A 24,506-nucleotide genomic window follows, 5' to 3' on the forward strand; every position below is an offset into this window, starting at 1 on the left:
CTGATCCCCTTTGCTTCAGTCTCACTAGTGGAAGAACTGGTTGACCTGTGACCACTCCCAGCAGCAACAGCAGGTATAAATTGATTGATCCAGCCAGCCAAAAGTATAATTATCTTCTTTTTTTTGTTTTCTTTAACCAAAGAAGACTGAGAAAAAGACATGCTACAAATCCATTCTTGTTTCAGCAAAGTGGAATGTAGATAATCTATAATTAGCGAAATATTATAGAGAAAGCATGAGCGAAAGATTGATTGTGCAAAAGCTTCCAAGATTTTCTTATACAAAGAAAGAGACAATTCCTTAGAAAATAACAAAAGAAGAGACGAATGAAGTACACCAAAACCACTTGATTAAATATTCACGAGAGAGAGAGAGAGAGAGAAAGAGAAGGTGACTTGCCCTCCTAGGAAAGGAGGCTTAAAACTTGCAAATACTTGCACCCCTCATTGTTTTGTTTATTACTATAAACAAAACCCATTTCCCATTCTCCTACACCCTCTCTTACTTCCCTGCCTTCCCATCCCAAACTTCTTTCTGACCTCAAACAATAACCATTTAATTTTTCTCTCTTTTTTCTTTTTTTTTTCTCTGTTGTCTGTCATGGAAGTTAATACTACTACAACCACTGTACCTTCAGGGCCACCAACTAGGAACCATTCTTACACACAACACCGCTTACATTCAGAAAGACATAGCCATAACCATAGCCATGGCCATTTCCCCTCCAAAACCATTCTCATAATCATCGCATTCGTCACCTTAGTCACGGTCCTATTTATCATTTTCGTGGTCCTATTCTTGATCCGTCGCCAAAAATCCTCCAGCAAGAATGGAACTTGCGAAGAAGACAGCAGAGAGCTTCATGACACAAGCAGCAGGCTCATCACTTCAACAACGTTGAATTCTAGCCCAGGTAACTAACTAGTAACACATCACATGTTATCAATTAATTACGAACAATTTCTCAATTAGTGAAGCAGATACAGATACCATTACTATATGCAAATTTAGACGAGTTACTAATTTCTAGCTAGGAATTGCTACTGTTCAAGTTTTATCAGGCACCAGATGATCAGATGAATTTGTCTCTACTATATCATTAATTCATTAATAGTAATTCAAATTTGTTGCTAGTCCTGGAGGAGTAAAGAGTGAGGCTTTAATTAATATTCATAGAAGCTAATACATTAATGCTTGGATACATTAAATTGTAGATGTGAAAAGTGGGTGTCTTCATGGGGGAAATTTGAGCAGGACCCCAGCACCTAAATTTCGTGGAGTACAAGTGTTCACGTATAGGGAGTTAGAAATTGCCACTGATGGATTCAGCGAAGCAAATGTCATTGGTAGTAATGGAATTATTGGAGGGCATGGTTTGATCTATAGAGGTGTTCTAAGTGATGGCACTTTGGCAGCAATTAAGTTGCTTCGCACTGAGGGTAAGCAAGGGGAACGTGCCTTCAGAATAGAGGTGAGTGACTCTGCTTCATTTAATGATCTACTTAATATATCCTCTTTTTTTTTTTTAAGCAAAAGATTTAATTATTTCTTGTTCTTACTTGCTCTATCTATCTCTCTCTATGTCTTCTTTCCTTGTATTAGATCCAGTTTGTGCAGAGACTTTGTTTTTGTCTTTTGCTAAGCTGAAACTTGTATTGGTTGCCTAAGGAACGGTTTTATATTAATATGAAAAGAATTTTACAACCTATCACGTGACAACCTTAATATGCCTTCATGGCATGACATTTGACTCGAGTAATGGTATTCGTTAGGGGTATAAATTAACTTTTAACTTTTCAGCATCTTCTAACCTAGAAGATTTTTTAAACTGTGAAAGCATGTTAATGATTAAGAGAATCCTTCATAAAACTAAAAAATTTAAGTTATCTATTTGTTGGTGAATGCTATCAAGAATTATGCACTACCGTTGAATCAAAATATTAATAAAACTTATTCCTAGGTCATTAAAATACTGACATTTCCTGCCAAATATTATTTAAAATAAAAATAAAAAATCTGTGGCGTTTTGCAACCAAAATTGGGACCATGAAAAATTGGAATGCAAATGTCTTTTTATCTTTCAATGAGTCCATCTCACTTGACAACTCATATTGTGAGCTTTATTCAAATCCAGCACATGGGTGTGAAGAGTAAATGACATTTATTGCACAGGTCGATCTCTTAAGTCGCTTGCACTCTCCTCATTTGGTGGAGTTACTTGGCTATTGTGCTGACCAACACCACAGGTTACTGATTTTTGAATACATGCCCAATGGAACACTCCACTACCATCTTCACACTCCCAACGATCAATATCAGCTGTTGGATTGGTGGGCCCGGATGAGGATAGCCCTTGATTGTGCCAGAGCACTGGAGTTCTTGCATGAGCATGCAGTCTCACCTGTGATCCACAGAGACTTTAAGAGTAACAACGTTCTACTGGATCAAAATTTCCGTGCCAAAGTGTCTGATTTTGGATTGGCTAAGATGGGATCAGAGAAGAGGAACGGTCGTGTGTTGGGGACCACTGGATATTTGGCACCAGAGTGAGTATTATTACCCCATTTCATAATCGGAAGCACCTTGCCTTATCTTCAGTCTCAACCCACACTCCCAGTACATAACCTGCAGTGTTAAAAAAAGAACCATGCACATGGTCACAGTCAAGTCCCTATCATGCAGGCTGTAATTTTTTTAATTTTATGATTTCTGGCATATAGTATAAATTTCATACAGCAGACCATTTATAATTTGCTTCATAACTTATAGCATATATTTAATTTGTCCCTTGAAATTGGGCATTGTGCAGGTACGCCACGGGTAAGCTTACTACAAAGTCAGATGTTTACAGCTATGGTGTGGTTCTTCTCGAACTGCTCACGGGACGTGTGCCAGTTGATATCAAGAGGGCCCCAGGAGAACACGTCCTTGTCTCTTGGGTTAGTAAATAGTAGTAATACTCTTGAATTTTTAAAAGAATAAAATCGATTATGTAACTTACGTTTATATTAAAACCAAAGGAGAAAAAAAATGCCAAGTGTTCCTTCCAAAATATTAGTGAGGAAGCTAAGCTGCAACATTGACTGTCATGTTTGTTATTCATCAGGCTCTTCCAAGGTTGACAAACAGAGAAAAGGTAATTGAAATGGTTGACCCAGCTCTTCGCGGACAGTACTCTAAGAAGGATTTAATTCAGGTCAAATTTGGTTTTGTTTAGTCATTGTTGTTCTCTCATTCTCATCACTATCACTTGATGTCTTGGACTACTTATATTTTTCATTTCACATCAAGTAAATAACTTTTGCTTTCTGCTACTATGGGACTTACAGATAGCTGCCATTGCAGCAATGTGCATACAGCCAGAAGCTGATTACAGGCCGCTCATGACAGATGTTGTACAATCACTGATACCACTTGTTAGGAACCAATCCTCTCTTAGTTCATCCAGCTCCCTACGATTTCAGAAACAAACGCCAAGTCCTACTCATTAGGTGTGCATTATGTTTCTTCAACATTCTGTTTGAGAAGAACAGAAGCAGAAGCAGCCTAGAAATAAAGTACTTAGTTCTTAGACTAAAATAGTGCTTGGACAAACATTAGGCCCCAAAAAACAAGTGCAATATCACACTTGATGGGGGCACCATCAAATTCGCAACTTATATCAGTGGAATTCCTTCATCCCTACTGCCTACAACAACGGAGAGGAGGGAGAAAATGCAAAACAGAAAGACTAAAGGATAAAATCATTTGCATGCAGTCATGGACAAATTTAGTTCTAGATGTTATTTATTTATATCATTTTAATATCTATACTTATTTAGATTGGCTTTGTAATGACAACCTAGCTAAGATACATGGTTACAAAATTAAGAGGAATATGAACTTTCTAATAATTATGTCGCTAATATATGAACATAACATTTCTTCTGTAAAATATGATGAAACTTAGAGAGTTTCGTTTCCTGTAAATTCTTATAAGTTACCGCGTGAAAACAAACTTAGTGACATACTTCAAATCAGATTGAATTACTTTTGGCCAACGGAAAACGACCTTAATATGGAGCTCCCCCACTTAGGCACTTGCAAGGAGATCGATGGAATCTAGCTTCTTTCCATCTGGCAATTGGCAGAGCTCAATTTTATGCATTAGCATAAGGTGCAATAGGACAACTATATTGAAAGCTAATTCACTTTTACGAGAAGGAGAAATACTAACATGCAGACGTGAAGGATAATGGAATAATGCTGACCTGTTTGGACTTGCATGACTGGCGTATGGCTGAATGCAAGGGATTCCCCAAAAAGCAAGTAAGCACAACAGGAAACCCTACTCGTCATATCAATGGATATTTCATGATAAAAAGATCAGCAAAATGATTGCAGCTGTATATCAGAATCGAGATAAAATTAATATTACCAACGGGAACAACAAAGGAAGAGCCAAAACTCTAAATGATGTAACGTAGAGACTAAGATAACTAAATATTCTTTATAACAGTCTGTCGGATATTTCTTCATTTTCATTAAATGATGAAAACCACTTTTCTAGCGCCATCCTGATAATGTGGAAAAATGCAATATCCAAAACATGAGCAGAAAATACCAAGGAGATGGATCATAAGTTCCTAAGGGCGGTTATAACTTATAACAAAAAACTTACTATATTCTTATGCTAAGTAAACGTTATGTAGTTGTTATTATTATATTACTCCAGAATCCTCAAAAATACAAGCGGAGGTAGGGCAAGATCCAAAACCAATAAATTTTTTTGGCAGAGACTGCTTCTAAAAGAGGAGCTTGATAGATACTGGCTTGGAAAATAGGCTAGAACTAATAGAAACATTAAACAAAAAATCGCAATGAGGTTTCAGAATCAAGAAAACGAGGTAGACAGAATGTACAAAGATGAGAATATCACTCAAATCAAGAATTGCAAAGGTCCTAACTCTCCCTCCCAACTTATCTCAATTCTCAACAACCGAAAATCTAATCTTCCATCAATTTGTTGTTATACCCAATTACCCACATGACCCCACCCCTCTCCTTTCTCTTCCTTTCCCATTTGATTAAAGCCTCCTAACTACCTCTTCATTTGTTACAGATGTTTCCCGTTTACACTCCCAATAGAGTTCCATGGCTTTACAAGCATAGAGATTAAATAATCTCATGAGGTTATATTGTTTAAGGGTAAATTATTGAACCAGTGAAAAACTTCATGGTAATTTTATGTTTCAGCTTCTGATTCTTTGGAAATAATTGATTCTTCTTTTTCCTCCACTTGTGAAGTGCTTTTCCTCTTCCCAACTCTACCAGAATATTTGGCAAAAGCTGCAGAAAGGGCAGATTTGACAGTAACTTCGGGTTCTTTCTTCCTACGTTTGCTCACATCTTCTGTATCCTCTTGCTTGTCTTCAATCAAGGAGGAAGATTCAGCTTTGTTCCTGATCGATGACTCTGGACTAGCTGGCTTGTTCTGGACAGAAGTCTCTGGAATGGCTTGCCGGCTGGATTCCACACGCTTGAAGGGTTCATGAAAAGTGTCAAACAAGCGCTTGACCTGTTATCAGGAAGTGTACAAAATATTCAGATTTTTTTGGCTAATACATCACTGTGGGCTGGGGATCAAGATCATGCAACAAACACTACAAATAAATAAGGGCAAATCATTATCCCATCACAATTTCACCATTGATAATATACCTTGCGCTCTCCTATGCCAGGGCAACGAGCAAGATCTTCCATAGATGCACCCATAATGTTAGAAAGAGACTGAAAAGGCAAGAACACATCTTGATGAAAATGCTTTTGCAAATAAAATCAAACAATATATGTGTGCCTCTGAAGTCTGAATGTTCTCTAAAAAACAATAAACATACCCCAAATGTGGTACCAAGGGTGACTACATCAGTCTTGTTAACATGTCGGACAGTTGTAAGGGAATGAGTAAGCTACAGTTGAAAGTAAAATAGCTTCAGCACAATTGATGATAGCCATGCTTAGAGTTTAATCAATTTACGAACTACATCCTTAATATTTTGCTTTTTGAAAGTATTAAAACCCAGAATAAATTAATGAATAGAAAATAAATTAGCATAACCATACCCGTGATAGATAATCTGTATCCATTTGGCCTTGAATAATGTCTGCAGGCTTGTTTTCATAGACTTTTATGGTCTCCAAGTAACGGCCACATTCCTCCAGGCTATAACAGTAGAATAAAATTATATAAAATCAATCAATTAGACAGGTAAGAGGAATCTTGCCAGATGCTACAACATATATTGAAATTCACATGCATGCTACATTAATCTCAAGTTCCTTTAAATGGTACAAATTCTGCTAAACCAAAAGTTCCAAAAGAAACTACAATAAGCTTTTCTCCTTTCAAGATGTATATTCTATAAGTCACATAAAAAATACGGTTGCATTAACAATCTTCATCAAGTTACAACCACAGACTTTCATCATTAACAAGAGATTTGATCGTGTCATATGATATTTTCTAATCAGAGTTTGATAAGAAATTCACAAGAGTGTAATAGATAATGGAAGCACTCTCATGCTCCTGAGAGTTAAAATCATATCTTCAGTACACATAATTCACAAGCAGTAAAAAGTAAAGTCAATTGCACCTCCATCCACAAAGGAGTGTACAGTCATGAAGCATAGCTGTTTTTGTAACTTCAAGAAGAGGCTTTATTACATCTTCCTGCAATCAATAAGAAAACAACAGAGAAATGTCACTTTGTGTAGATAGCCGAACATGTATAGTTAAATTATAAATTTGTAGATAGATCATTGGAAAACAAACTAAAACAGATGATATAGAAGTTGAATAAGTGCTTGACCACATCAACATGGCATAAAACCACACGAAGCTTGAAATTCTTCTGCAACTCCCTTATTCTATAGTACAAGTAGTCTGGATGCAGAAGATGATACCGAAGACTGCATTAAACCATCAACCAAAGTCAAGTCGATGCATAATATAACTACATTTAACCCAGCCAGCAGAACATTAACAACTTGTGAGATATCCAAGTAACCACACATGGGTAACAAGAAATCTAGAAAAAACAAGCAGTTCCACAAACATAATCAAGTCGCAAGGTATGAATATTTTCTCCAATCATGAGATTACATGTAATTATCCTACAAACATGCCATAGTAATACTGTCAGAGCATGATTACTAGATCCAGCGTTGAGTGGTGATTTGATATGGATTTTCAACAATTTTTTATCCAGCCAAATTTTAACTAACAAACTTGAAATAGAAAACACTATTTATTCATGTTGACACCGACGACTGAATAAGCAAGTTTATACAAAAATGACCAAAAAACAAAAGCACAGAGAAAATAACCTGAGATAGAGAGCACAGGAGCTTTGGCCAAGCATGTAGTCACAAACAACATCAGCAAATGCCCATCTAACGTTCCTAATGTGTTTTAGCAAGGGATTTCCCTTCTGCAAAATAATACACTAATAATGATTGTCATATATTTGATGATAACTATTTTAAAACGAAAATTGAAGTGAAAATATGAATGATATGGATTGGACCTGTCTGTGGCTGACAAGAATTGAATTGCGATTTTGAGAGGAAGGTATTGTTGACGAAGCTTCAGCAGTAGCGGGAGATGGTGTCGATGTTGAAGATGGAGCGTCCGATTGACCAGTTTCCCTAATAAAAAAATCAATTAACGCGAAGAGATAAGATTAATAACGATAATGAGTAAACATTTAAGATGCGGAAACGGAAAGCGTGTGTACCTCGATTTCGGAGGAGGAGAGTAGAAGTCGGAGGATTTGACGAAGGCGAAAGCTTCGGAAAAGGTTTGGGAGGGAACGAAGAGAGACGAAGGAGTGGATTTCGCCTGCGAACTTTCAACCACTTCCGGATAAGAAGGTATTCTTATCACCACCGAACTCTTCTTCTTCTTCTTTTGCTCTTCTTCTTCTTCGTTCTGCTTCTCCATCTTCCTTTCTCTGTTTTCCTCGTCAATTCGCGCGAACTTGCTCAGACTCGGTTTTCAGTTCACGGTTCTGTTTCTTACTGTCAAATGGGCTTGGGCTTCTAAAAACGAAGATGAGTGTTGCTTCCTGCACCCACCACACCATTTGACTAAAAAGCCCTTTACTCACTTATACTCATCAGGACCTTTCCCTTTCCCGTTTCTTTGTGCGTCTTTGCGTAGCCAGGACCACCACAACTCTTCCCCACCGATCACCGGCGCCGTTTCAGGTAAGGTTTAGCTTAACGTTTGGTTGTTGTCCGGATTACCCATTCCGGTAGATTAATGTTTGGTTCTTGTCATTGTTAATTTCTAATGCCTTTTTCTTTTCCACTTCAACGTCGACGACTGCGTTTTCAGCACCCAAAACCCATTGTAATCTCTTCTCTTAATTCTCTTTCCCTACTTTTCTGCATTATTATCTTCTGATAAGTTAGGAATTAAGTTCCTAGTCTGTTTCTGACATGCAATTTTTCTATTCTGTTTGTAATGGTTAAGAGCATTTGATTAGATTAGTGAAAAGGAGAGAATTAAAGACACGATACTTGGGTTTAGTCATTTGAATTTTTTCCTCCTCATATTCTTTAGGTGTTCTTTGTGCTATTCTCCAATCAAAATTGGAGTTACATCTTGGTAACCTGTTCAATCAAAGGTTGATGATAAAGATCAACATTGATTATCTAGATGAAACTCCAATTTTGGTCGAAGCATGACATTAAAGGGACCTAAGATGTTGCACTTAAGTTTTCTTTTATAAGTTACCTTGTCTGATATTATAAATCTGTGGGGCTGTTTTCCAAACTTTAAAAACAGGATAGCTAGGTAAAATTGTGGTGTTTTTAAAATCTTGTATGTTTTCTAGTTACAGATATTTGAAAACCCAGTTCTTATTCTATTGCGTTTAATGTGAAAATGAGCTCAAATGTTTCACATCCAAAATTTGGCTTTAAAATGTATCAATGTATAGAAATACAAGTTCCTTATTTCTGTCCTCTATTCTTTTGTAGACAACATGATTTCACTAAAACCAATTATAATGTATATTGTTTTATGAAACTGGTATTAACTTAAATATTGTTTTAGATATGTCAAGCACCTCCTATCTATCTTTCTTGTATCAGTTCTAAATTCTAATGAAGTTTACCTGATCTCTTTTATTATTGGATTGGACAATACAGTTAGAGATGTTATTATACCCAGTGGGGATTTTGTCAGTTGTGAAACTTGTTTAATTGATGCATGGAAAACTTTGCAGTTTGCTCAGGTTGTGAAATGTGTTACCCTAATTTCTGCCAGATTTCTTAGTGTTAAATCTTTAAGTTGTTTGTGCTACATTCTAGTGATCACTTATTTGGCATGTAATTAGTGGGGTCATTAATGCAAGTTTTCAGATCTATCAATTAAGGACAAGTTGATCTGTAAAACAGCAGTGAGTGACTAAGTATTATTTTTCATACACTATCAGGAATACTAATTTATAGTATTTCATTATAGATCAAGGCACGAAGTGATAGTTATAAAAGGATAACCTGCCGACTCTAGTTCATATTGCACTTAGCTGTGTCAATGCCTTCTAAATTATCATATTATATAATCGGATGTGGATTAATAATTTAAGATGGGAGTTATGTCTAAATGATGAATTTTTATTACTGTAACTTTTGTCGAAAAATTTTCAAGTGTGGATATCATCTGAGTTCCCGGAGAATTTTTTTACTATCTTTGCTTCCCACTTATTTTCATGTACGCATAAAGTTATTACCACTTCTAATGTTTTATATTACTGCGTTTTCATTGGAAAGGTTGGACCCAAGGATCACCAGCGCTTTCAAGCTTCTTATGCAACTATATTAAAGGCCCATATGACTGCTATAAAGAAGAGAGAAAGGAAAGACAAGAAGAAGCCTTCAAAGGCAGATAAAAGAGAAGGAAGTTCAAAGAGACTGAAAAGGTCTTAAAATTATCTGCATTTTGTGCCTTGATCTTCTGCACAAACTTCGTTTCCTGCTGACTATGTTTTTGTTTTCCCCAGATTTTGGCTTGTTTTGTTTTCATTAGTGTTCCTATCACAAATGGACTAGATACCTGTCCTTCTACCAAAGGGTCTTCTGTTCATAGTTCCTTGCCAAAGTCTCGGGTGTGTGAGTATTCGGCAGAGCGAAGGGAGATATCTACAAAAGGCACTTCAATGCTCAAGTGAAGGTGTTACGATTAACCCTTGGATCATGACCAGCGCACAGACTATGATTTCGTTAGTCTGGCTAGCCTACCCTATATTAAATAACCTGTAAAAGAACACATGATATATCTAGGCAAATCTATATATATATCTCATTCCATCCATTTAATATCAAGGTCTCAGGTCACAGCACAAACCCTTAACATATTGTCCAAAATATCCACTAATAACAATGTTGATTATAAATACTAACCATCAAAGTATCTCAAAACATCATAAGTACATCATCAACATACCTATAAGAAAGAATCATTTAAATTTCAAAATAAAAGAATTCTCTCTAAATCTATTACTATCCTGGTCCCTATACCTATATGTTGACAAATGCCTTTAAATTTAACAATTTATTGACATTTTTGTCTTCAATTATATAATCTACTAACAAATATATCTATGAAATATATAAACTTAATTAGTTAATATCAGTCACAAGATACATGCATCAAGAACACATTAAACTTAGAAATTTCTGATTTTGTTATTGCAAATATTTATTATAATGTATTATAATTATAATTATATTTATAATGTAAATTTATCATAGATGAATCAAGAATCAAGAGGAGGTAAGGCAAGGGTGTGTTCTTAACTAAAAAAATTAGTTTGTCAAATCTTATATGGATCATTCACAAGTAGAAGAAAACAAGTAAGAGAGGTCTAACAACAAGAATTACGATGTTTTATAGTTTTCCTGTTCGATTAGTGACCACCTATATAATTATAGACATCAAAAGAAAAAAGTGATAGATTATACTTTCAAGGACAAATTGATCTCACTTTTTTATTTAATATTTATTATAAATATATAGGTTATCACTAACTAAGAAAGGAAGCTATAAAAATATTGTAATTCTGGTTGCTAGATCTCTATGTTTATTTTCTTCTACTTGTGGATTATCCATTTAAGATATGACAAACTGATTTTTCATTTGAGAACCTACCCTTGTCTTGCCTTGCCTCCTTTTGAGTCTTGATTTTTGTGTGATAAGTTGACATTACAAATATAATTATAATTATAATATATTATAATAAATATTTGCAATAACAAAATCAAAAGGTTCTAAGTCTAATGTGTTGTTGGTGCATGTATCTTGTTACTAATGTCAACTAATTAGGTTTATATATTTTATGAATATATTTATCAGTAAGTTGTATAATTGAAGGACAAAATTGTTAATAGATTGTTAAATTAGAAAGATATTTGTAAGAAACTTTACACCTTATGTCCATGTGAGCATTAAGTTCATTAGATTTGTGTCCCCCCCTACGTGTCACATAGGTGAGTTCTCTAATGTTAATGGTGGGACGGATTTGTCTCACTTTTTACACTTTCAGGAATTAAATTTTATTTTTTCATCTTTTAGGAACGAATTTATCAGTGTTACATACTTTTAAAAACCAAAATAGCTATTTACCTATATATTTATTTTCCTCAATTCATTTATTGCATAGTTAAGGTCATTCTGAGTTCATATTCTGGTTGCAAAATTCTTTCTTAATCATTAGGTTTCTTGCTTCATGTGTATAGCTATTGTTCATTGCTAAATTTGAATGGCTACTCTGATTTGCATAACCATTCGGCTTGTTAAAGCCTTACTGGGCCTTCTAAAAACAAGATTTTCATGGGCCCATAAAAGACAATGAATACTTATGAAAGAATTTTATGTGGATAAGATAATTTGTCATCGTGATTGTATGATTTATCTTGTATTAAATAAAAATCATTTAGGGGAAAAGCTAGTGGGATTTCTTTATGAATCTAATCCCTAACGCTCCTGTGACTCTCCTTCAGTCATTGTGGATGTAGGTTGCTTTTTCTAAGAAAAGGGGAAAAGAAAGGTAGCTTGCAAAACACTACACCCGTGCTTGTTATTCCCACCCTAGCTGAAGTCTATCTATCGGATAGGGACTGGTTTTATAATATTTCAACGAATAGAGCATCTTGAGAAGAAGAAACCACCCTAGCTATGAGATAAGAACCATTAATTTTCTATGCTTCCTCCTTCAGGCTCCAACATAAAGGACAAAAGTATTTCATTTTCTTCCTAGCACAAATTTAATATCTTATGAAAAATTAAGAGTATCCTTTTATATTTTCATTTATCACGTATTATTTATATGTTATAAAAATTCAATAGCTTTTCTTATTAGTAATAACTTATTTTACATTTTATTATATATAATACTTTTTATACTAAAAAATAACATGTGATTAACTGGTGCTTCACCAGCCTTTTCTTTCCCATCCCAGCTTCAGCGATCTATCTATACAAGAACAAAACTACAAATGCCACATCTCATCCCATGAAGAAAACAAAACAAAAACTTTCTTATTATACTAAGTCTGATGCTGCACTAATGCAAGGCAGTGCAAATGTTTGCTACAACATATAACAGATTAAATTAAAGTTTCGTCGAGATGTTCACGTTATCCCTATTATTAGTGGCATGGGTTGGTGGCTATTGAAAGACACTACATTAAAGGCAACCACCAAGGAATAGGTGAGTGGCTGCTAGCAAGTGTTGAAATAGGGATTCTGTGAGGTCTGTAATAGTGTAAGTATGTTACTATTAAATAATACTGGTGAAAAAGTAGTTGAAAACTTTGAATTCAATAATTAAATTAAAAAGGACTCCATGATGACTCGCTTCATTTCGATAGATAAATTGATTGAGTTAACACAAGAAATTTTAAGCATTATACCTCTCCAATAAAAATGGTTTAATATTTTTATTCATTATTGGAACAAATGACATAACATCACTTATAGTAGATAATTGTTGTTTAATAAATTTATATCATGAATAATTTTTTTAAAAATATTATAAGATCCACAAAATTATAACAAACAATTCATCTTAACAATTATACTTTATAAATGTTGCTAGTAACAAAGTGACTAATCAATTAATAACTAAAGATACTCACTGGTGTAATTGCAAGTACTACTACTAAAGTCCATTAATTAAGAGGAAGAACCACCATAAGCGTTCACCAAACTCACTGATGCAACGTGCCCCCTCCGTCCAATTAATTACTAGTACTTTAATTGCTAGAATTGGTCCCCTTCCATTATCTACCAAGCATGAATTATTGAGAGGCTTTGAAATTCGTTTCGCCATGCAGTATCCTACTTGGCAGCTAGTTAGTAGTTAACAACCACATTTGTTGAACGTTTCTTTGCAACAGACACAGCCACTTGGGGTAGGTAACTAAGTGGGGCCGAAATACCTCCGAAACTTCGAACAGAACGAAAACAGTTTCATAGAAAAAGAATACATAATATGCACTGAAGGAAGTCGTAATCACCCACGACGAATAATAATACTATGCTTTGAACAGAGTTTAGAAATTAAAAGTGTTCAGAATTTTAAATTCAGTTCAAATTAGAGGGCTATGGATTTTATAATGAGGTGTTGACCTGCTTGCTGCATATGACCGTTAATAACATCTGCTATGAAATTCTAGGGGCTTTTGACAAATTATTAAGTAATTAAAAAAAGTTAGACAAATTATTTTTTAAGTTTCTATAATTTGGTCAAAATTTTTAAATAAGTACTTACAATTTTAAAATTGTAATTAGATTCATATCCTTTTAAAAGAGTTCTTATACCTTAAAAATACTCATTTTTTGTTAAATGATTGTAAGTTACTTAAAAAACTAATTATGCATATATAGTTGCACATGAAAAATAGTAAACAAGAAATGGAGCAACCATTAGGCAAGAAAGTGAGATAGCATATATATAGTTCGATTTAGCAAAAGGGTACACAAGAGAGTGGTGGTTGTGGTTGCAGAACAAGAGAATACTGAATATTGCACTTGTACGTGGCGAATTTTATAAGAATGCTTTTGGTAATAGAAACACCAACGAGGCTTCGGTTCTTGTCTCCTAGGCACGAAATCGCGTTATCGCTGAAAGCACCTCATTCTCTTCCATCTCTTCTAAATGCCAGCATATATATACATATATGATATGGGGACCCAGAAAATTCATAGAAGTAGAACCAACATAGACACGCTCTCTTTTTACTCGAGTAAGAGTGTAGGTGGAAAAAATATATAAAAAAGATTCAGTCTTTGTAGGAGCCAAAAATTTCGCTTTATGAAACTTTATTTTTTTATTAGGATTAAACTTCATATTGTCCAATCTGCATGCAACGTTCTCGGTGTGAAAGAAAGAAGAGGAAGGGTTAACAACAAAATATATTCTTTTCTCACCTTGTAAAACAATTTAATACAAGTAGAGTTTTTTTTTTTTTGTTCATAGCATCAACATCCTAATTTATAAGCATGCTAATATTCCAATAATTGTGGATTCAAAGGCTAGGAGTAATTCAGTTCGGGTGAAAGTGAAATGTTTCGTCCCACCTGAAAAGATAAAATAGATAAGAGAGAAAAAAATAATGTGGTTTTTACAATACAACCACAAGAAAAAAAAAAACATTGGGATATCTGCGGACCATTTTAAAATTAATCTGACAAAAAAAATGTATTTTCAAAGAAAACAAACTAAAAAAATCATTATTAAAATATCAAACAATAACCACCGTATTTAACATATATAGTAGTATTATACAATTATTTTTACCTTTCACTTACTTTTTTTTTGTCTTTTTTTTGTGTGAAGACATTTAATTTTTTTTGTCTCTCTTTATATGCATTCATCTCAAATAAGTATATTTTTTAAAATAAAAATAATAAAAAACGATCTCATTTAACTATGAAAGCATGCATTCAGAAATAAATACCTCAAGTCAACCCGTCATTTATCATTGATACTACCTTTTTAATAAAATTTATTGCGAATGAATTCCATTCTCTATGGCGTGGTCGATATACTACGTACCGTTTTTCTTTTCTTTTTATCACTTTTCCACCAAATATTTCACACACAAAAAACCTTTCCACCAAAAGCTAGAAACTGTTGAAATTAGATAATTTATATGGTAATTAATTTTGCTAGTAAGGTAATTAGTTGGTTAAAGTTTGTTATAACCAACAAGTCTTATAAATAAGAGGCATGTGCATTGTTAAGTGTAAGTTTTTGATATCTTTGTTTGAAAAATTAATACAAACTATTATTATAACTTCCTTCCTCTTTCTCGATTATCACCCTCACCATCATTAGTTCATAGTTTCTATTATATTATGTGAGTATATGTGTGAGGTTTGTCTTGTTGCTCTAACAACTGGTATTCAAAGCTTCGTTACTGATCTTGGTGGGAGCTTATGACTAATTCAAAAATGGTATCTGTATCATGGAATTTGTCAGCTTCTCTTCCTATTCTTAATGGGAAGAATTATGATTGATGGTGCGCTCAAATGAAAGCAATCTCTTGCTTCCGAGATGTTTCTGATATCATCAAATCTGGTGTTCAAGAACTTGGTGCAGCTCCAACAGAAGTGCAAAAGGTAGCATACCAAGAAAACAATAAGAAAGATGGCAAGGCTTTGTTTATCATTCGTCAAAGTGTTGATGCAAATATCTTGGAGAAGATATTAGATGCGAATAACGCAAAGAAGGTATGGGATATTCTTGTGAAATCCTATGAGGTTGCTAACAAGTTCAAGAAGGTGAAATTGTAGACCTTAAGGAGGTAGTATGAGCTTCTACTAATGAATGATCAAGACAGTATAATGGAGTACTTCACTCGAATGCTAACCCTCACAAACCAGATGAAGAACTATGGTGATAGGATAGAAGATGCAATGATAGTGGACAAGATTTTGAGAACCTTAACCCCAAGGTTTGATCACATTGTTGTTGCAATTGAACAAGGAACAGACCTTGAGGGAATGAAAGTAGAAGAGCTACAAGGGATTCTTGAAGCACAAGAAATAAGACTCAATGAAAGAAATTCATTGAGATCCTCAAACCAAGCTTTGCAGGCTCAAACTTACAAAGGGAATTCTAGTGATAAAGACAAAAACAAGAAAGGCAAGGGAAATTGGAAGAAAGGGAAGAATCAAAGTGAAGGATTGAATTCTGCACCTAAACAACAACAAAATTCTAAAGACAACAATAAAAATGTAGTACACACAACAAAGAGGGTAGATGGAAACTTGATATAAAATCACTCAAATGCTACAATTGCTAAAAGTTTGGCCATTTTGCAAGAGAGTGCAAAGACAAAAAGGTGCCAAGGAACGTTGATGAAACTCAATTGGCACAAGATGAAGATTCTAACTCTAATAATGTGTTGTTGATGGCAACAACCAATATTAAAAATAAGAATGTGAACTTGTGGTATTTGGACACGGGTTGTTCCAATCATATGACCGGACACAAGGAGTGGTATGTTTCCATTGATAATAAGGTGAAGAGCATAATTAAATTTGCAGATAACAACTCTATGAATGCAAAAGGCATTGGCAAAGTGATCATACAAAGGAAAGATGGCCAGTAGGCTATCATCAGTGATGTTCTCTATGTTCCTAATATGAGGAACAATCTACTGAACTTGGGGCAGCTACTTGAAAAAGGCATTTCAATACAAATGGAGGACAATCACATGAAGCTATTTGATCAATCTGGTAAGTTGATCTTAAAGTCTCTTTTTTCTAGAAATAGAACTTTTAAGATTGAACTTTAGATTGGTGATTAAAAATGCTTAGCTACGTTGATAAGTGATGAGAATTGGAAGTGACATCATAGATATGGTCATTTAAATTTCAGAAGTTTAAATGAACTGAAGAATAAAAGGATGGTGCATGGCTTACCTGAAATTGAATTGCCCAAACAATTACGTGTTGAGTGTTATGAATCAAAGCAACCTAGAAACTGTTTTAAGTCCGAAGCACCTAATAGATCAAAGGAGAAACTATAAGTGGTATATTCTTATGTGTGTGAGCCATTTGAGGTGAAATCCTTAGGAGGCAATAGTCATTTTTGTCTCCTTTATTGATGAGTTTACTAGAAAAAATTGGATTTACCTTATTAAGCAGAAAAGTGAAGTGTTCTCCATCTTTAAAAAATTCAAACTGCTATGTGAAAATCAAAATGGCAATGTGATTAAGGTACTGAGAATTGATGGAGGTGGCGAGTATAATTCAAATGAGTTTCAAGTGTTTTGTGACAAAGAAGGAGTATTGCATGAGATTACTGCACCCTACACACCACACACAATGGTGTTGCTGAGAGATGGAACAAGAGCATTATGAACATGGCCAGAAGTATAATGAAGGGAAATTAAATGCCACATTATTTTTGGGGAGAAGCAGCCTCCACTGTGGTGTATATTCTGAACAGAATTCCTACAAAGAAGTTGCAAGGATGTACTCCTGAAGAAGCATGGTCTGGGCACAAGCCACGTATGAGTCATTTTAGAATCTTTGGCTCACTATGTTTCAAGCATGTGCATGAGAAACTAAGACAAAAACTTGATAACTAGGCAGAATCAATGGTTCTCATTGGTTATCATCCAATAGGTGCCTAGAAGTTGTACAATCCCAAGATGAAGAAATTTCTAATTAGTATAGATGTGTTGATTGATGAATCATAGAGTTGGGATTGGACTACCACAACAACTGATAATACTGAAAGGAATGTGATTATGCATTTTGATAATGCAGATAATGGAGTATAAACTATTGAATTAATTGACATTCAAATCATAAGATCACAAAAGGAAAGGCAAGCACCACAAACACTCAAAGATTATGAAAATACAACAATCAATGTAGAGGGAGAATTAGTCCATTTTGTCTTGTTTGCTAAATCATAACCGGTAAGTCAAGGAAATGCTTCTCAAAGTGCTCATTCGAGAGATGCTATGGAAGAAGAATTGAAGTCAATAGAGAAGAATGACACTTGGGAATTAGTTAATTTGCCAAAAAGAAAGAGACCAGCTAATGTAAAGTGGGTCTATACAACCAAAATGAAGACAATGAGATTGTTAATTAATAATAGGTTAACTATTGACTTGGCAAAACACCCAGTGACACATGGGAGAAGTAAACATATTGAGACCAAGTTTCACTTTTTGAGAGATCATGTGAATAAGGAAAAGTTTGAGCTTGAGTTTTGTAGATCTTAAGATCAACTAGCAAACATGTTGACAAAGCCTTTGAAGTGTATCAAATTTAAGGAAATGAGAGATAGGCTAGGAGTAATGTCTTGTACCAATATGAATTAAGAGGAAGTGTTGAAATTAGTTAATTCATATGGTAGTTAATTTTATTAGTTAGGTAGTTAGTTGGTTAAAGTTTGTTATAACCAACAAGCTTGTGCATTATTAAGTGTTTTTTGATACTTTGTATTTGAAAAATTAATACAAACTATTATTCTCTTTTCCTTTCTCCCTATCCATCATCATTAGTTCATAGTTTATGTTATAACTTGTTAGGTTTGTCTTGCTTCTCTAACAACAACGATTGAATTATTCAATAAAAATATTATTATTGATACAATCGACATGAATTTCAATTTCTTTTGAGTACGTTTTAAATTCAAAATTTATGAATCATATAATAACTTGTTTGAGGAAAAAAAATTTAGATACTTATGTTTTGAGGGACTTTTATATTCCATGACTGAGTTCATGTCTTTTTTATTATCTAAATTATTCAAGGGTCTAAAGTCACTTTTAGATATCAAATGCCAATAGTGTCAAATCAAAAAAGGATTATCCAATAAAAAAAACATTGAATAATAATGGGATATTTAATTGCAAACGTATAGGAATGAGTTTCTGGCTAAATTCAAGTCTATTGGGAGGCCAAGTCAAAAAAACCATCCTAATAATTTCGACGCCCATGCACTCCCCCGACTATAACACCGTAAGCCACGAAACTCTAATTGACGTAGTCAAATTATCTGAATATTTAGAATTTAAAATAAAAATTTCTAATTTCACTATTTTAATAAAAAAAATTGCTTTATTTTTCATCTTTTGTAATTTCTCAATTATCTCTTTTTATCTTCTTTATCTTTATTTTTATTGGAGAAAAATATCAATAATTTTTTTTAACTTAAATGTTAATATATTCTATTGGACCAAAAATATTAATAAATTATCATTAGACGAAAATATGAGAAATTTTTTATTGGATCTAAATATTAATATGTTTCTATTAGACTAATTTGTTAGACCCAAAATTTCGTTTCATTGAAGAATAAAATATTATTTTAGGATAACATTACAACAATTACTTGAAAAAATATATTGACAAACATAATTTAAAATAAACATAATAATAACGATAATATTGATTAATCGTAATTTGTCTATCACAATAAAAATTACTCAAAATAAATATTGTAACAGTATATCAATCATTACAAATATTTCCAAATTACCCTAAAAGATAAATATATCTCATATTTTACTTCTTCAAATCTTGGTTATTTCATTAATGGCGATGAACGAAAGTTAACGATCAAATATATTTGTCATATTTTTTACATTTTCAATGACTAAATTTTATATTTTCATCTTTTAAGAATATATTTATTATTGAATTACACAATCCGAGATAAAAGTGATTATTTAACATTCACATTCTTAGAGGATGAGAAGACTAAAAGTAAAAAGAATATTATATAATAAATATATTGACGATTAAATATAAAATTATGTCTCTATGCCACGTAACAGTAATTGATTAAAGTTTACGGTTGGATATCATATTCTTTCAGAGACTAAATTATTAGACATATTTATCAACAAATTATAATTCAACCACAAAAGTTACTCTTAAAAAAAAATTAGAAGTCCATCAATAGTCCGAACAAGTGAACACGTATCGTGCATGCCATTTTCTCTGCAGTCTGTAGATCTCCCTGAGCCACCAAAAAAACAAGAAAACATCCCTTCCCCACCCTTTCCAACAGGAATCAGAATCACTTCTGTGTGTATATATATATATATATATATCTCCATTTCCGTTTTATTCATATCTGAACTGATGACCAAGATTTTGATTTAAGAATCTATCGTGATTCAGGATTTCAGTTATTTATCTTCAAACGCAAAACAAGTGTGCCAAATATTATACACATCTTACAAATTCTAGCGTAAAAAAATCGTGGCAGCAAAAAATAATTGGTAAATACAATAAAATATTGAAATCTTGCAGAAGGGGGAATCAAAACTCAAACAGACTCCACAGCAGGCGGCGGAGGCAAAGACGCAGCAGCGGAAGTTCCTTCGCCACCGTTATTGGCCACCCTGGGCGACCTAATCGACGACGCTCTCACCAAAAAAGGCGGCGCCATGGTGAAAACCCACCGGTCCGACTTAAACCCCCGGTCCAACCGCCTCGACGATCTCCCTCTGCTACTTCCTTCACCGGTTCGATACCCCCGCCGCGAACTACCTTCTCTCGGTAAGATAACGAGGCTTCTCGCGCGATGCAGTTGCGGGTTCTGCAATATCTGCTTTCTAACTTCCTCGGGAAGCCGCAAAGTGAACCGTTCAGTGTCTTCGCCCGGCAGGACTAAAGAATGACCGGTCGAGTGAGACCGCGGGAATCGCCGCGGCCGGCCCGACCGGGAGCCTCTGGTGCGGTTCCGGTTCAGCGTCTGGTTTAATGACAGCACTTGAGGTTCAGTGGGAACGGGAGGCTTGGGGTCTTGCTGTTGCTGTTCGGGCTCGACGAGGTCGTTTTGGGCTTCGTGTTGGGCCTCGATGTCCTCAGGAGCGTTGAGGATTGGGATTCCGTGGACGGACTCGCCGGGCTGAGGGACGAGGTTGGCGCGGCAAACGGGGCAAGTGGTGTGGGAAGCTAGCCACTCGTCGATGCACTCGGGGTGGAACACGTGGTCACACTTGGGGATTAAACGCAGCGTTTCGGTGTCCTCGAACTCGTTCAAGCACACAGCGCACTCCAGAGTTCCCTTTCCCAGCTTGTGGATCTTCACCGCCGAGTACTCCAGCGTCGGGAAGGTGTCGATCACCGCCTGCTCGAGGCCGCGGGTGCCGCGCCGTGAGCGTCCAGTGGCGGCGGCGAGGTTGCGGATGCTGGCGGAGGGGGAGTCGGAGCAGTGGCGGATGTAGATGGAGAAGAAGCCCATTAGAAAGAGGGCGGCGATGAGGATGACGATTATGATGGCCATGGAAGGGCTGAACTTGTTGTAATAGGATTGGTTTTGGTTGGTGGCAGGTTGCGCCGCCGCAAAAGGAAAGAGGAAGAGAAAGAGAAGGAAACAGATTCCTCCATTTGGGTTATTCATTTTGGGGATAGAAATGAAATCAATAATATTAGTGAAGGAGGCGAGGTTTCTTATAAATGTGGGGGAGAAAAGGAAGGGAAGCTTCATAAAGAGTGGGGTCCGCACTTAAGTCTTACACTTACGTCACTTGCTGGTCAGAGACGGTGTACCACCGGGATCAATGCAAGTCTATTAAATTATCAGATGCCACACAAACTTCCAAACTAAATCCCAATTCTCTTACTCTTGTCTTAATTTTTTAATTTCACTTTTATGTTTCTATTTGGTCAATTATTTAATTCCATCTTTCTCACACGTCTCTTTTCTTTTTAGATAATTCTTACTTAATCTATTACATCATTTGCCTAACTATTAAATCAAAACATATATTGTATTTTTTTTAAATTCACATGCATTTTCCTTTCTTTATTTTTATATCTAATATTCAGTTATTTTATTCACTAAGATTAAAGTTAATGATTATTTTAATTAATAATAATAAATTTATCTTAAAATTATATTTTTTTTCAAAATTATTATTATCATTAGATACTTCTAATGGTTTGTCAATATATATTTTTTTCTTTTAAGAAAAAAATATTTTATCTAAAAATAATTAATATTAATAATATTATAAATTGAGTCTTATAAAAAAAAGTAACCTTTTAAACTTGAATTTTATAAATAAGAAAAAAGAAAGAAGTCATGTAGGACAAATAGTATGGAATTATTTTATTTTAATTATTTAAGTTTAAGTTGTGTATACAATTTTGTTTAACTTTCCTGTAATGATACGTATAGTCTTTACTAAAAATTCCACATGTATTTTCGTTAAATTTTATTAAAACAGGTATTTATATAAATTACAATATAATTTATCATTTTCTTTCAACATTATGTTTATCAGAAATTAATTATTTCTTATTCAGGTTTTATATGACAAGCTTATGTAAACTAAGTAATCGGATATAATTGGTTAATATATTAAAATTAAAATTAAATTGTTTGACTATTATCACAGTTCAAACTTTAGCGAAAATAATTTTTAATGAAATTTTATTTATATTCCGATTGATGTCTGGATTAATAAGAATCAATTTCTCCTTATGAATTAGAGGGTAAAGAAAAATGAAATATGATAGACTTATGTTCATGTATTAAATTCTTAGTAAACATCAAATACATAAATTTTTACAAAATTTAATATAAAAAGTCATGAATTTGATGTATACAAGAGTATTCATTCACATTTTTGCTTGAATTAATCATAATTTTAAATTAATAATACAATATATATTTTAACTTTCCAATTACAAAAGATATAAACAAACAAATTATAAATATATTGATTTTATTCCTTAAAAGTTATATATGGATTATATTTTTATGCCATACATATAAAGATATTAAATTAAAAATAATAGTGTTTATTATGTTATTTATTTTATTCTTTTTAATTTGTTCAAAATCAATCATAAGATCAAATACATGCATTATCTTGTTTCAAGGGAAATTCTCTTGCATAAACCATTAAATTTTTAAAAAAATAGATGGTGAAAATAAGAAATGTCTTTAAACCGCAAGGATGATATGTGATAAAGTAAAAAATGGGTAGTAATTAGTGCTAACAGTCCTATTGGATAATTTTTTTCGGTATAACTGCTCCCATTAGAAATGACAAAAAATTCATATTTATGGATATAATCACTAGTAAAATCCAACACAGATAGAAAATGGATATATAAATGAGTAACCACAGATAATTCAAATGAGTCTTTTTCTCTATATGTTTGTAAGAGGACAAGGGTGAATACGATATTACCTGTATCCATGCGCATCCACTACTCGCTGATGTACGTTAAATGTCCTTTCATTAACATAGATATGCCTATAGAACTTATGCATTGGATTGCACTTTTATTTAAATTTATTTTTCAGAGAGAATAATTTTAGATGTTTTAAATAATTTTATTCTCGAAATGTGAAAAATCTTATATACTTGTATTATGAGAGAAAAAGGACATAAAAAATGGTTAAAGTAGTTTTTTTTTAAAATATATATGGATATACGTGGATATATATATATATAAAGTCCACAGCTAGCTTTATATAGGGTACTCAACAAGTAACATGGCAGGTACAACTAATTATTTTTAGGTTAAATTAGTTTTTTTTCTAAATTATTATTTTGATTTTTAATTTTTTTGAGTTTAATTTAATTCTCTAATTTTTAAAACTCATTTTTTCCTTCCATCTAAATTAACCTAGCGATATTAGAAAATATAGGTTTTTTGACAGTTTAAAATCAATTAATAATTATTTTAAACTATTACAAACTGTAATTTTTAAATATTGTTGACTCAATTTTGATGGCAGAATCAAATTGAATCATTTTTAAAAATTAGAAAACTAAATTAAATTTTTAAAAATTAAAAAATCAAATTAAATCTATAAATAATTAGAGAATTTAAAAAGTAATTTAACTTTTTTTTAAATAAAACTAAAAGATAGTTAAAGAATACTTTAATCATAATTTTTAGTTATTCTAGTATTTCTTTAAAAAAACGTTTATTTAAAAAAATCTAATAATAAGTAAAAAGTACTTAACAATTCGTTTGCATAAATAAGTATTTTCATATTAATTTATAAGAATAGGAAAATATTTTGCATGATTCACGTAACACCCTGGAATGGATTCTCTTGACCCACGTGAAAATTTGTAATTTAAATAACTATACATTCTTTAGTCTTGACTGTCAAGTTGATAGTATAAAATGACTGGATATTATTTAATTAAGATATTTATATAATTTTATAATAATTAATATTCACGAACACAACTATCTTGACATATTTGTTTCTGTTTTTTTTAATAAACAGATAAATAGTAAAAATATCTATTTAAATTATTTGCATATTATGATCTGCGTGTGCTTATTTAAATATTCATCTTTTATATATATATATATATATATATATATATATATATATATATATATATATAAATTATGAATTTTATTTAAATTATTTGCGAATTATGTAGTCTGGTATATAATTGTATACATAGGTCTTGTGTGTATTGTTTAAAGTTTC

At 33.3% G+C, this 24,506-nt stretch overlaps 5 protein-coding genes across 6 annotated transcripts; 3 read left to right on the forward strand and 2 right to left on the reverse strand.

The window, feature by feature from the left end:
* Positions 1-281: 281 nt before the first annotated feature.
* Positions 282-3,907, forward strand: LOC114371117 (probable serine/threonine-protein kinase PBL7). The gene is made up of 6 exons (XM_028328543.1): positions 282-913; positions 1,215-1,471; positions 2,173-2,546; positions 2,810-2,939; positions 3,107-3,196; positions 3,330-3,907. Exons 1-6 carry the CDS (start codon positions 601-603, stop codon positions 3,489-3,491), a joined length of 1,326 nt encoding a protein of 441 aa, XP_028184344.1. The 5' UTR covers positions 282-600; the 3' UTR covers positions 3,492-3,907.
* Positions 3,908-4,820: 913 nt separating this feature from the next.
* Positions 4,821-8,037, reverse strand: LOC114371118 (DNA excision repair protein ERCC-1). 2 transcript variants are annotated; one of them, XM_028328544.1, is made up of 9 exons: positions 7,776-8,037; positions 7,566-7,686; positions 7,366-7,484; positions 6,849-6,948; positions 6,633-6,709; positions 6,103-6,202; positions 5,877-5,948; positions 5,701-5,769; positions 4,821-5,557 (listed from the first exon to the last, which is right to left on the reverse strand). In XM_028328544.1, exons 1-9 carry the CDS (start codon positions 7,979-7,981, stop codon positions 5,225-5,227), a joined length of 1,197 nt encoding a protein of 398 aa, XP_028184345.1. In that variant the 5' UTR covers positions 7,982-8,037; the 3' UTR covers positions 4,821-5,224. The 2 variants fall into 2 exon arrangements, with proteins under 2 accessions (XP_028184345.1, XP_028184346.1); XM_028328545.1 differs by having other exon boundaries at positions 7,366-7,469; positions 7,776-8,035.
* Positions 8,038-8,065: 28 nt separating this feature from the next.
* LOC114371755 lies at positions 8,066-10,367 on the forward strand. Its single transcript, XM_028329099.1, has 6 exons — positions 8,066-8,069; positions 8,092-8,095; positions 8,136-8,247; positions 8,378-8,392; positions 9,820-9,968; positions 10,050-10,367. The coding sequence occupies exons 1-6, from the start codon at positions 8,066-8,068 to the stop codon at positions 10,096-10,098; spliced, it is 333 nt and encodes a 110-aa protein (XP_028184900.1). The 3' UTR covers positions 10,099-10,367.
* Positions 10,368-15,898: 5,531 nt separating this feature from the next.
* LOC114371756 lies at positions 15,899-16,668 on the forward strand. Its single transcript, XM_028329100.1, has 2 exons — positions 15,899-16,291; positions 16,363-16,668. Exons 1-2 carry the CDS (start codon positions 15,899-15,901, stop codon positions 16,666-16,668), a joined length of 699 nt encoding a protein of 232 aa, XP_028184901.1.
* Positions 16,669-20,119: 3,451 nt separating this feature from the next.
* On the reverse strand, positions 20,120-21,475 carry LOC114372533 (E3 ubiquitin-protein ligase ATL6). The gene has a single exon (XM_028330139.1). It carries the CDS (start codon positions 21,432-21,434, stop codon positions 20,355-20,357), a length of 1,080 nt encoding a protein of 359 aa, XP_028185940.1. The 5' UTR covers positions 21,435-21,475; the 3' UTR covers positions 20,120-20,354.
* Between the last annotated feature and the right edge of the window lie 3,031 nt (positions 21,476-24,506).

Source organism: Glycine soja, chromosome 10 (genome assembly GCF_004193775.1).
Source record: "Glycine soja cultivar W05 chromosome 10, ASM419377v2, whole genome shotgun sequence".
NCBI classification, from domain to species: Eukaryota; Viridiplantae; Streptophyta; class Magnoliopsida; order Fabales; family Fabaceae; genus Glycine; species Glycine soja.

Bases quoted from the DNA above. Each gene is read 5' to 3' on its own strand.
- LOC114371756 (XM_028329100.1), top strand. From the start codon at position 15,899: ATGGAGTACTTCACTCGAATGCTAACCCTCACAAACCAGATGAAGAAC. The intron at 16,292-16,362 runs GTAGTACACACA...AATTGCTAAAAG, and splicing joins CTAAAGACAACAATAAAAAT to TTTGGCCATTTTGCAAGAGA.
- LOC114372533 (XM_028330139.1), bottom strand. From the start codon at position 21,434: ATGAATAACCCAAATGGAGGAATCTGTTTCCTTCTCTTTCTCTTCCTC.
- LOC114371117 (XM_028328543.1), top strand. From the start codon at position 601: ATGGAAGTTAATACTACTACAACCACTGTACCTTCAGGGCCACCAACT. The intron at 1,472-2,172 runs GTGAGTGACTCT...TTTATTGCACAG, and splicing joins AACGTGCCTTCAGAATAGAG to GTCGATCTCTTAAGTCGCTT. The intron at 2,547-2,809 runs GTGAGTATTATT...GGCATTGTGCAG, and splicing joins ACTGGATATTTGGCACCAGA to GTACGCCACGGGTAAGCTTA.
- LOC114371755 (XM_028329099.1), top strand. The intron at 9,969-10,049 runs GTCTTAAAATTA...TGTTTTCCCCAG, and splicing joins AGTTCAAAGAGACTGAAAAG to ATTTTGGCTTGTTTTGTTTT.
- LOC114371118 (XM_028328544.1), bottom strand. From the start codon at position 7,981: ATGGAGAAGCAGAACGAAGAAGAAGAAGAGCAAAAGAAGAAGAAGAAG. The intron at 6,710-6,848 runs GTCAAGCACTTA...TATTGATTGCAG, and splicing joins TTTTATGCCATGTTGATGTG to GAAGATGTAATAAAGCCTCT. The intron at 5,558-5,700 runs GTATATTATCAA...TCCTGATAACAG, and splicing joins CTGGCATAGGAGAGCGCAAG to GTCAAGCGCTTGTTTGACAC.